At 52.6% G+C, this 12,542-nt stretch overlaps 4 protein-coding genes across 4 annotated transcripts; 2 read left to right on the forward strand and 2 right to left on the reverse strand.

Annotated features, from left to right (window-relative positions):
- Positions 1-1,770: 1,770 nt before the first annotated feature.
- On the forward strand, positions 1,771-2,827 carry J4E79_000387 (uncharacterized protein; the record flags this gene model as incomplete). The annotated part of the gene is made up of 4 exons (XM_049349303.1): positions 1,771-1,803; positions 1,857-2,221; positions 2,271-2,666; positions 2,719-2,827. 4 exons carry the CDS (start codon positions 1,771-1,773, stop codon positions 2,825-2,827), a joined length of 903 nt encoding a protein of 300 aa, XP_049216090.1.
- A 961-nt stretch (positions 2,828-3,788) lies between these two features.
- On the reverse strand, positions 3,789-5,602 carry J4E79_000388 (uncharacterized protein; the record flags this gene model as incomplete). The annotated part of the gene is made up of 2 exons (XM_049349304.1): positions 3,789-5,317; positions 5,380-5,602. 2 exons carry the CDS (start codon positions 5,600-5,602, stop codon positions 3,789-3,791), a joined length of 1,752 nt encoding a protein of 583 aa, XP_049216091.1.
- Positions 5,603-6,180: 578 nt separating this feature from the next.
- Positions 6,181-6,632, forward strand: J4E79_000389 (uncharacterized protein; the record flags this gene model as incomplete). Its single annotated transcript, XM_049349305.1, has 3 exons — positions 6,181-6,225; positions 6,291-6,397; positions 6,455-6,632. The coding sequence occupies 3 exons, from the start codon at positions 6,181-6,183 to the stop codon at positions 6,630-6,632; spliced, it is 330 nt and encodes a 109-aa protein (XP_049216092.1).
- A 1,296-nt stretch (positions 6,633-7,928) lies between these two features.
- On the reverse strand, positions 7,929-8,654 carry J4E79_000390 (uncharacterized protein; the record flags this gene model as incomplete). Its single annotated transcript, XM_049349306.1, has 1 exon — positions 7,929-8,654. The coding sequence occupies one exon, from the start codon at positions 8,652-8,654 to the stop codon at positions 7,929-7,931; it is 726 nt and encodes a 241-aa protein (XP_049216093.1).
- Positions 8,655-12,542: the final 3,888 nt, after the last annotated feature.

Below are 12,542 nucleotides of genomic sequence, written 5' to 3' on the forward strand. Positions count from 1 at the left end.
TGCACCTTTACAGTGCTTCATTAGCCTAAAGTGCCACGCAATTGCGCCATCTCACTGTCTCACGCAATCGACATGGATGACTGGAGTGACCCGTTGTCGTGGAAGGCCTTACACATCGATGTTGGTTGCTTTGTTTCATCCTCTCGCGCGACCTCAGCTATCTTTGACAACGAAGGCACTGCAAGGACAATTCATTTGTACCTTCCCGGAACAGCAAAAGACTCTGAGACGGCATTAACCGCCATGGCTGGCATACACACCACTCCTGTCGCGGATACAGCAGACACGGAACGGCAGGGTGCAGGTGCAAATGACTTGACATGTGTTCCCGCTGGACCGAGGACGTGCAACAGCCAACCTGCGTCTCAACCGCACCTCTAGGATGGGTGGTGAGCTGCTGCTCCACTAGGGGGCCCCACGCAGCCCCGGACGGCCAGGACATGGCGGCAGCACGCTACGCTAAAACTATCGATCCCACAATTGATGGACAGACTTTTTGTGTTCGTCGTTTCTCCAGAACGCACTTCCAATTCAAATGTTCGGCGACTGCGCGAGCCGTTGCGACGGCGCATTTTCGCAGCCTTTGCTAGAGTTTCGTTATGTCATGATATTGGAAGATGCCGGGGGCTTATGCCGAGGCTCTTGGACAAAGCTTAGCCGCCTTACCTCATGCACAAGGCCATCATCCCGTTTCCTCCGCGGCCTTTGACGATCTTGAATTCCAAAGCACGCCCCAGTAAATTGCTTCTACACCAACAGGACGCCGTGTGCCTATTTGCAGTGCAATGCCAACTGAGGCATCCTCCAACAACCGCGCGAATGCCAAAGGAGGAGCTGCGTTGATATATCGTGTCACCATATCCCACCCGCGATATCCGGCATCCCAGTCCAACGGGCAGAATGCAGCTGGGAGGCTCGCGTACATGTCAGAACGCCCGACCTCGCGTTTTAACTACTCCGAGCAAATTGAGCGTTGGCGCACTGACTGGAGCTCCACTCCCACACACGTTTCTCGCAGGGGGCCCTCCTCAAGGGTAAACATGCAGTCAGACCGCTAACATGCAGAGATCGATAGCGGTCTGTGTGTAATACGAAGTTTCGAAATCCCAGGCTCCTTCTGCCGTGTTCGCGATCAAAACACTCGAAGGAAGCTGATGTGTCATGGTCACAAGAGACGATGATGTAATGCTTGGGACTTGGTCGGCGATCTGTACTTGGGAATTCGAGCAGCTCATCTTATTTCTCCGCGTCATCGCGGCAGCTGAGCCCGCCCGAGCAAGACAGAATACTGCTGGATCGGTTGGCGCACCACCTGCCATCCTCATTGTCGGTGTCCATCCGGCCTCGCTAAGGCAGCTTTGGCGCCGATCACACGGCGCATGGTGGCTTGGGGTCGACTGATTGTCGTTCGTCCGTCCACCGTGCCCTCAGTTGATTGATTCGCAGTGGAGACGCATGCTGTCCTTTTACCCGGCATGGAGAGGCGTCTATGGGGAACTGCCATGAGTGGTCCGCTTTAGCACCTGTTTGGAATTCTAATTACCTAGCCTTAGTCGCGGGACTAGCACCAGTATGGGACGACGGCTCATGGCACACGTAGATGGACCATGCTTCCCCTGCGAGGTCTGATCTGTTCTGGACATATATCAGTCTCTCCGCTCCCCCAGAATCGGCTTGACTTCTCCTTCCCCAGACTCTCCCCCCGTTGAACCCGTCTTGAGTTAGTCCGGACCGGAACACGTCAAGCACCTGTCAATCACAGCAGACATCATGGCGACCGCTCGTGAGCACAACGACACCATGGTATGTTTCTCGAATGCGCCAAACATATGTACCAAATCTAACCGTCTTGATAGCGTGGCCCGAGTTTCGAGAAGAACACCAACGGCACCAGCGCGACCGATCACGCGGCAGTCAACGGTGCAGGAATGCCCAAGCAAAGGGTACCATACGACTATGGCGGCAACCCTCTCGCCCACGTTGCTACCAACGACCCAGATCTCCGTCTCGCAGCTTTTGGTGGTGAATTCCAGCCTGGTCTATACAGGCCGCCGAACCGCAAGTTCGCCAACCCAGCCCCTCTGGGTCTGTCGGCTTTCGCCCTCACCACCTTTGTTCTGTCTTTGATCAACGTCAAGACCCGAGGCATTGGTCACCCAAACATTGTCGTGGCTGCTGCGTACGGTTATGGAGGTCTCGTGCAGCTGTTGGCTGGCATGTGGTATGTATTATCAGTGAATTTGTTCATACTCGTCCTAACAGAAAACTAGGGAAATGGCTGTCGGAAACACATTTGGTGCGACCGCTCTTTCATCCTACGGAGGTTTCTGGATCTCCTTCGCCATCATCCTTACACCAGGTGGATTCGCGATTGAGGAGACGCTCCTGGAATCGGGCGACTTCTACAACTCTTTCGGTCTCTTCCTCATGGGCTGGTTCATCTTTACCTTCCTCTTGTTGATCTGCACCCTCCGATCCACCATAGCCTTCTTCTCGCTCTTCTTCACTCTCGACATGGCTTTCCTCCTCCTCGGAATTGGCTACCTCAACGCTGATGCTGCGGGCCCACAAAGTGACTGCATCGTCGCTGGTGGTGCTTTTGGTCTCATGGCTGCTTTCATCGCCTGGTACAACGCCCTGGCTGGTATCGCGGACAGCTCAAACAGGTTAGTACTCAATGCCATTATCATCGTCTCAATCCGTACTAATCTTCTACAGCTTCTTCGTCATTCCCGTTGCTCACTTCCCCTGGTCTGAGAAGGGCCGCGAGCGTCGCAACAAGGTCGACAACTCGGCTGCCCGTGCCGATGCTGGCCACACCGCATAAGGCAGTGCACTGAATGCACTATCATACCCACGAGTCGATGTTTGATGCATGAGGATGATAACACGGGATATGTTATCATGGATCAGCATTGAATGCGCCAAAGTTGATGACCACCGCATGGGATCAGATACGCGTAAATCACGTGTATCGCCTGTGACGAACATGTATTCTTTTTAATACCATTTCGAATACCCACTATTGAATAGCTTGAATGCAATGTCGCGATGCGATGCATTGCCGTCTAGTCCGTACACGAGTGTCGCCTTTCCAAATCATTCTTCCCCGTACCCTAATTCCTGCCCACATTACAACCCGCACTCTTCGCACAGCCGGAGTCTAAATCACAATCATCTCTCGCATTGCAGATCTTCCAATAAACTTACTTGCCTTGAGCCATCGGTCGATTCCTCCGCTGCAGGCGCCAACGGCTTGCTACTAGGAGGCATGGCACACGTCACGGCATGGCAGTTGTGGCTTGCCTTGGCGTGGCGTGAGGCCACGATGTACAAGCATCTCCACCCCAAGCCTCCTTTCTGGGCTGAGGTCAGAGGCGCTTTTGGGATCCTTTGACGCTACGCTCATGCAAGTTACGATGATTGCTTCCCAGTGGGCGGGGAAAGGGTGTATGCATACCCGGGGAATGGACCGTTTACAGTGTGACGGGTGTGGCTTTGCCATCTTGGCGTTATTGTGCTCACACCTTATACAAGGGAAAACTTAAACAGGTCTGCAGACTACATTAACTTAAAACCTTGCAAAAGATGTAACCTAAAGGTAACGTAGGCTCTAGGCTGTTTAGTTTTTCTCTAGGTTGGCGTGCTTATCTTGCGGAGTATAGTGATTAATGTGAGGGGTTTCTAAGGCTGTTAAAGTCGTCTAATATATGGATCATGGCCCTGTTCTTGTCGAAACAATGTTTGCCTATGATTGGAGATGTTACACTATTACTATCTACACATTACTAGACACTTCCACTGGGTACCTGTATAGCACCATTCTCCTTGGTCCCCTCCAATGCTTCGCCCCAGATTTGCTTGACAAGCTGCTTCTTGTTGATCTTGCCCATTGCGTTCCTTGGGATAGTATCCACGACCTTCATCTCTTGAGGGATCTTGTAGTTTGCGAGCATCTCCTTGAGCGCCCTCCTCATGTCCAGCGCAGACCATGCTTTGCCTCCCTTACCTGCTGTCTTCCCCTGTTCGGACAGTACCACTACGGCAGCGACTTTCTGACCCCAGGCTTCTGATGGTAGACCGACAACGGCAACTTCATCGACTTGAGGGAGGGAAAGCATCTCGCGTTCGATCTCGAGGGCAGAAACCTTCTCGCCACCGGTCTTTATGATATCGGCTGATTTGCGCCCGTGGATGAAGTAGAGAGGTCCCTTGGCCCATGCCTGGTCGCTCTCGCCTGCTCCCTTGACATTCCTTCGAACAGCGACATCGCCTGTCTTGAACCATTTCCCTTGTCCATCCGCGTCTTCTGTAAACTCTTTGGAGGTGGCTTCGGGGTTCTTCCAGTATTCTCTAAAGATTGTAGGACCGCGCAGTTGGATCTCGCCCTGGCGTTCGCGCTGTGTCTCCGCATCGATTTCTTTGCCCTCTTCTATGATTTCTCCGGTCTCGATGTCTGCTAAACGCGCCTGCACTGATGGAAGCGGCCAGCCTACCGAGCCATCTACGCGATCTGCAAAATTCAATCCGCAGGAAAGCGCCATACCCACCTCAGTCATGCCATATCGCTCGAGCAGCACGTTGCCCCCGCTGAGCTCCGTCCAGGCTGACTTCACTGGTGTAGGAAGGGCAGCGGACCCTGAGATGTTGAGGCGCATATTCGATGGGTGAAGCGCGGTCTTGGTCGCGGCTTGAAGTTCGGACGAGAGGGTAGGGTGCGATGCGAGTAGGCGCGTGTATATGGTTGGGACGACGGTAAGGAAGGTAATGGGCTTCTTGGCTGGATCGGGGCTCGGTAGGAAGGGAGCTGCCAGTCGGTCCCATACAGCGGCAGCATTGAAGGGGAACTGGAACTCGATGGTGCTGCCGGCGAAGAGAGGCGTAAGCAATGCGTTGACGGTGCCGTGGATGTGGTGTAAAGGAAGAACGTGTAATAGCACATCGTCTTTACTGTAGTTCCACGCCTCCAGCAGCGATCGCGACTGTGCCGTTAGCACGTCTTGAGGCAACAAAACACCCTTGGGTCGGTTTGTAGTGCCCGATGTGTACAGCATCATGCCTCCCTTGTCGCTGGTGGGCTCCTCCAGCGTGACGTAGTCGTCAGTCTTGCCCATCATAATCTTGTCCTGTTTGTAGTTGATAGGCTGCGTCTCCATGCCCTCCTTCAGCACATCGTCGGCTTGACTCTGGAACTTCTCCGACGAGAGAAGCATCAGAGACTCGCTCTGGTCGATGATGTATCGCAGCTCGTGTGCCGGGAAGGTCGGCGATAGCGGTACGGCGATTGCATGTGCGGCAAGGATGGACAAGAGAGTTACTACGCAGCGTCAGATTCAGCTGTTCTTCGCTATTGTAAACGAGGCGTAGAGGAACGCGCACCTACATAGTCGTATCCGTTTTCTACCAGAAAGGATATCCGTTGGCCCTCTGCGCTCTGCGCGCCGCAGTTCCGTTGCAGCTTGTCCTTGGCAGCAGCGACATCGTTTACAAGCTCGCCGTACGTGAAGGACCGCCCGGAAAGAGAGTGGACGACGGCCGTGCTTTGCGCATCATGCTTCTTGATGGCTTCGAAGACGGGGAGGCGGGGCAGCGTGGATGCCATTCTCACGGTATAGAAGGGAGCGTGTGCGACGGGTGGGCAGCAATGGCTGTTGTATGCCGACAGAGATGTTTTGTGTCGTGTCACGGTGCGAGCGAAAAGATTACGCGCCCACATGGCGGCAGGAAGATGTCCCGGATCAGCGCAATTGATGCAGGTTTCGAGGCTTCGGAGTACGGCAGATCGGTGCGAGATATGCTGTGTTTAGAGCCGCGTCGTGCGATACCGTTACTGCCGTCTCCAGACAGGAGCGCAAGAGTTGCCATTCAATTATGAAAGTAGGGTAATCAGGACGCTATTCTGCATGTCGCAATCATCTTTCAACGGGTGCTCTGGCAGTTCCATAGCCTCAATGGCTCGTCTGACTGCCCTTCAAACTTTCGGAACCATGACGCGACGCCTTCCGATTTCGTCTTGGCGCTTGCCTCGGCACGAATTCTAGGGCCGACGCAACCCAATACTTCCACCACTGCGATCCAGTATTCTCATTGGTCCTACTTGACACCCTACCCGACTAGGAAGCATTGTGGTGAATGTTCCTTCCAAATATCGCGCTCGCTGGAAAGCGTTTCATGTCAGCCATGGCTCAGTCCATGACACCAATGGAAGATGCTCTGAGGACGAAGGTAGTTATGCACTTTGGTTGACATACCTCAACTGCGTATCCAGCATCGCATCTAAAGTTTCGTAGATCACAGAGGCCCTGAAGCCGACTTCACTCGAGATCTTCAACGATTCGAATAAGCATGCCCACCACAAAGCTATGCAAGGAGTCACCAGCAGAGAGACACACTTCCGGTATTCATCGACCTGCAATCTTCTCAACTACGTGACTTAAGTTCCTGACGCTCGCAGTGTTTTCATCACTTCGCCAGCCTTCCAAGGCAAAATGCAGCTCGCACGGCATCGCATGATCAACTCCTTGATGAAGGACGAGTTAGCACAAGAAGGCGGTATACACGCGCTGCAACTCATCACTCGAACGCCTGAGGAGGACGAAGCCCGGAGACAAAAGGAAGCCACACAGGGATAAGTGCGGATGATGACCGATACCCACGAAGAACGACTATGGAACTGTTTGGCAATAGGCGTCCGATAAAGCTCTGCTAGTGGATGGTATACATATGGGACTCTGTGCCCAGTAGCCATCGCAGATTGAAGGAAGAGTAAATTCAGAACGGTTGTGTAGTCTAATCTAATAACCCCAACGCCTTGGAAGCCTCCAGTATATAGTCACTCTCCTCATATAGGCGCTTCATAAAGTGACCATAACGTAAAGCTTAGCAATCCAACGCCATGTCTTAGCATCTCGCAGAAACCGGAACGCAGATACGAGATCGCCGACGAGATGGAGTTGGCACCCCCGATCTAGCCCCCGTCTTTCCGCATTACAGTCACCAGTCCATAAAGCTAGCCTTCTATTGAAGAAGAAACGGCTGAGTTCAGTGACAGGAAGATTCCCATAAGCTACCACACGCTCGACTAGCCATCGAAGTCAATACATTCTATTCGAAACAAGCAAAGGTATTACGAAGTGGTGGCGGTGATCGTCAGCACGAAACGGTCAATACGGGCTTCCACATCATTCCGGGACCCTGCCAACCCTTGAACCTTGGCCCTGTACAAGTGCAGGCAAATGGACTAACGCAATCTAACAATCAGAATCTAGGCCTTTGCTACGCTCCTCACCAACACAGCAGGCATACCGCTATCCAAAAACGCCAAACATGTGTAACAAGGGCGATGGTGAGGCAATCAAGCAATTGCATGCGTGGCATATCTTTGGCTTGCAGGGTTGAGCATATTACACAGCACCTAGTCAAGCTTCTTTACATGCAAGTGAAGACTATGTAGAAGAATAGGTAATAAAGCTTAATAAAGATGGGGTGATGATGGATACAGCCAGAGGGTTGTCCAGTTATCGGTCAGCGTGCGAATTGAGCCAGACACCGCGATGTCGCTAGAGAAACACCCCAAACTCACAGTACGTTCATCACATCATCCATCGGTACTAATCGCTGACAAAGCCGGATGATGTAGGTGTAACTGGAACTACTGAGGGTGTATGTTCTTCTCACACAGAGCGGTGTACGGAAATCAGCACCTTTCTAGTTTTCCATTGCGCTTGAGACACGTACTTCTACATGAGCATCCACATTTCGGTCAACATGGAACACCACGATAGGGTATAGATAGCATAGTAACATAAAAAATCCCATGATCCGTCCCTTTGGCCTAAGTCCTTCCAACACGACACCCGAACCAGATTGCGACGCTCTTAACGAATAAGACTTTTGTGGGGAGAGTGATTTGTACTGTGAAAAACACATCATCTTTGACCACCTCCTATCCCAGTCAAGGTCTCGTCCATCTTCCCACTGGACTCGAGTATTTGCCGTGCGGCTGTCTGGATAGAGAGGCTTTCGCACCGCATAGTTTGCACCGCCGCTTCGAGTGCCTGGGTTCTAGCGCGAAGACGACTGATCTCAGCACGGAGGACGATAATAGTCTCTCTCTGGGAGGAGACCGAAATGTTGGTATTGTGTGTAAAGTCGACGGGCGATGGATCCGGAGTGATGCCAGGTTGTTGTTCCGTGTCTGATATCGACACCGACGTCTCAGTTCCGACTACCATAGCTTCTTCCAGTAAACGTATGCGTTGCTCGAGCCCGGCTTTCTCAGCTTCCCATGCCCTCTTTTCTTCAGTGCTTTGTGCCTGAAGCCGGTTGGCCATGTCCATGATTTGCATATATTGTGCTCCATTAGCGATGAGCTGCTGCCGAGCCTCATCCCTACTCTGCTGTAGCTCTTCCATTTGACCTTCCATTGTCGAAACTTGTGCTGACAGCCTGTCCTTCTCATCCATGAGATGGATGACCTCTCCGTCGTTGATTTCGAGCTTTCTTTCGAGCGTGGCGCATGTCGTCTTTTGTCTTTCGAGGCTCTGAAGCAGAGTACCGTATTCGCGCTGTAGGGTACGCAATTCCGAAGTTTTGAGGCTGATTTGCTGTTGGAGGTCGTGTAAGCTCGGACTTGGTCCTAATGTTTGCGACATCGCTGGTGGTGATATTGAAGGCAGGCTTTGGGAGATGTGAAAGTTGAAGGAAGAAGGTGAAGGTAGGATTATCGAGTGTGGACGTTGTTGAGCCCGTATTGGGGCGTTCATCGAGTCGAAAGTTGGCGTAATGTCCGGTGAAGGGTTACCTGCGAATGATGCGGATTTGGGACGACTGAAGCTGCCAGAAACACCGGGATTTGACTCCTGTCTCTGTGGAGGCGTCCGATCCTCGCTGTCATCGGAGTAATCTTGAGCTCTTCTCATCTTGGAGGTTTTGAGAAATGGCGACGAGGACCGCGGGCGACGCGACGAGCCTTGCTTCATGTGCCCTTGTAACCAGAAATCATGCTCATGCTGCGAACGAAGCACCCATTACAATAGCTCTTCACTGCTGGCAATATCGTGTACAGGCGGCTATTTCAGCGTATGAGAGTTGTTCCCAAGCATGGTAAGGCCAAGTGCTAATCGAGCGGCAATAGGGGAAGTCAGAGCAACTCACTGAATTGACTAGATCGTGCTTTGTACGCGTCAACCTTCTGTCTCTATTGGTCAAAACTTCCAAGCCCGTGGCAACTTTGCGCATTGATACATGCAAGCTGCAGAATACTTGGCCCTGGCAGCTCGGCAAGCATAAGTAACCATCCCTACTGCGTGCGCTTGCTCAGGCCCATGACCCGGATGGATGACCAAGCTGCTTTGCAGGAGACAGGCCCAGCCAGTACTACGGTAACATATTGGCGGATCTTGTGTAATAGAGTCAGCTATGGTAGCCTTTTTGGAAGGTGCAAATTGGCACACCAATAAGATGAAAGCCTCATGCGCCGGCTACATGTCGGTCAACACGCTCCCGCTTAACGCGCTGGTATACACATACATGGCCAGGCTTCCACATCTGCACCACATGATAAAGCTACCGTATGATATACACACTGATAGATATGAAAGAGAAACGGAGACCCGAAACTTTGTAGGTACGTAGAGTTATGCTACTGTTTTCAACGACGGCAGCTGTAGAATCCGAAACTTTGGGCCCTACTGAGATGATTTGGAATGAATTGGGGCACAGTAGAAACGTTTGTTGATCCGGGATGTAACCGCCGTGAGTATAGTAGCCGGCTCGTGGCGGGAACGAGAATAATGACGCTGATTGATGGAGGCTGTGACAGTCGGGCCGGGGCGCTTGGGCCGCACTTCAAAGGTGTTGGTATCTTCCTGTGGTCGTTCCATGTCCGTACGACACTGCACAGGTGGGACTTGAACCTAGAAACCGGACACAGAAGTTGGCCTCCGCCATCAGAACAGGTATAATGCCTTAGGAACAGTGTCGATATAAGATCCTTCGAAATATATGTTCAACTGTAAGATAGTCGATATCATGGCATGCAAGAGCTGGAGTGTAAGAGCGCCATCGGTGCCGCATGTGAGTGCCGTGCAGTCGGAGTCTTGCTTAAAGGTCGGAGCTCGTGTTCGGTGGCATGGCTCCTAATATGGGAACATTCAGACAACCAGGCGTAATGCATCCGGTGGGTCATTTATAGGGGCCGTTACAGAGAGGCCGAAGGTCCGCATTGTAGTATGCAATTACGTGCGTATCGCTCCCTCGGTGGTACCAGAGTCAGTCAGCGCCATTGCTGCACCGAAGCATACCTGCACTCAGTAGCCTGGACAAGCGAGAGCCAAGTCGTAGGCCAAGATGCCCGTGAAAGAGCTATTGTCAACGCCATAGGCACGAGAGGCGCGATTCGATGCAGTACTGTGAGGAGACCTCACCGGGGTCGACATGCCGGTTCGCGCGAACAAGGTATCAGGAAATCTCGACGACGTGCTTGCCGGATGCATCCATAGCCAACGATAGGAGGAGCTTGTGGAAGGATGACGGCTGAGTAAGACGGAAAGATCGTTATCGGTAATGATGAGCGGGAAATCATCCGAAACTAGCGTCGTCAGTCAGCACGGGATCTTTGAAGCTCTCTGTTACGACATCTGCCGAATCTAGATTGAAGACATGACTTGTGGCCTGACCGGCATGCGCTTGCGGTAACACGAAACACCGTATTGAGATGCAAGTAATAGAATTGGGGCAAGGTGATCGCAACCTTCCCGAATGCGGAACTCGTCGCACATGTGCTACAAGCGCCCTGGAAGGAACGCTTCTGTATTACCACGATATTTTCCTAATCTCTTCCCATCCTGTTACCACCAACACCGTACCTCTGAGTTTTTGCATCAGCTTTCACATATTCACATGCGCCAAGCTGCACTCTGCCCGTCAGTATCCACAAACTGTGTCCCCACATCCCGGGCAATCAGTCGAAGACGATCCTCAACCCAGTCTTTCTCGCGTGACACCACTTCAGTCTCAATCTTCTGCATCGTCTGCAACTCATCCAAGATGCCGTGTAGAATGGCTTTACATGCTTCGACTATACATGCAATGCTTGATCCGGGTGTTGGCAAAGCCAGCCTGTCCAGGTCGCGTGCAAATGCTGTTAACTTCCTGATCAACGCAGCATTTTCGGCCTTCCATGAATCCCCAAGGCCTTCAATTGTCCCAAGAGCCGCCTTGGCTCCATGCGGACCTTGGCGGGCGGACCGAATCTCCTGGACCCAGGACGACCAATGCTCAAACTCTTTCACCAGACGCTGTAGTCGACCACCCGATTCGACCAGCGACGGCAGTTCGTGGAGGGGCTCCGAAAGGACCTGGATGTACTCAACCAGGCCCGCAGATGAGCCGCTAGCACTCCATTCCAGCAGGGACTGCAAGTTCTTCTGTTCTTGTGCTGTGCGTTCGCTGTCTAACATGACTTGGTAAAGGCTAGCAACCTCTTCGAACTTCGTGCGCATCTTACGCTTCGCACTGATTTCCCAGCATCTATATGTTTCCGCCGACGATTGATGCAGAAGATGAAGTTGAAGCAGTTCAGATTGCAAACTGATCGCCTCTGGAGAAAGCGATTGCAACACTGTTTGAGGTGCAGGGTTGATAAATGTGGCAGTGGGAGCTTTCCCAACCTTACGTGGTGTGAAGTGCTGTTGAAGCGTGCTGAAAGCTGGTCGATTAGCCTTCTTCGGCTCTTCTGACACGACGTCTTTACGTTTTGACTGAGTGCCAACGGGCTCTTCGGCCCTGCGCACCGTACCAGTGCTCGGCAGGCCACTGGATGCTTCTGGCCTGGCTTTCGTACTAGCAGAGCGGCTGAGCCCTGCATTCCGTAGCGACGTCCGCGTTGGACCAGATAAGGTATCGCCAGATGTGTTGTTAGTCCTCGAGGTACGCGTTGGTGCCAATAGTAGAGACTTTGGTCGCTCGGAGATCGTGTTCGATCTAGCAACATCACGTCTAGGGGCTGTTATGGTACTGGTCGACTGGGTCCTGGCATGACCAGGAGGGCCTGATGCCTGAGCTGAGTGCGACGTAGCACCTGGCTTCCGTAAAGACTGCGATCGGGCAAGCCCTCGTACTTGCGGCTCTGCAGGCTTGCTGACTGAAGCTGGAGGCAGCATCGTCCGGGGAGCACTTGTCTTTTCAGCACTTTCCGTGCGCTGAGATGATGGGGTGCCCGTCTGATATGTGGATTTTGGTCGAAGTCGCCCTGGTACTGCACCCGGAACCTGAACGCATTGCGTTGGTGACGCTGTGTCTGGCTGATCTTGCGTCCCGTTCAAGTCATCCCCCGCATCTTCCGATCCAGCGTCTCTGTCAGATACTTCAGGTAATATACTTGACCGGGTATTGTATCTATGCTGGCCGGGCTGGGGACTAGATAGGAAGAAGATTAGTCTTAGCCAGATCCCTCACACGCTCAGGTATCACCCACAGTAAGCTGCGACGATTCTCCGAATCGCCCTGAATTGACGGTAACCTACTAGAGGCAGGGCGCG

The sequence above is a fragment of the Alternaria viburni genome, assembly GCF_023758015.1.
Source record: "Alternaria viburni strain BMP 2772 chromosome Unknown scaffold_1, whole genome shotgun sequence".
In the NCBI taxonomy this organism is placed as follows: domain Eukaryota; kingdom Fungi; phylum Ascomycota; class Dothideomycetes; order Pleosporales; family Pleosporaceae; genus Alternaria; species Alternaria viburni.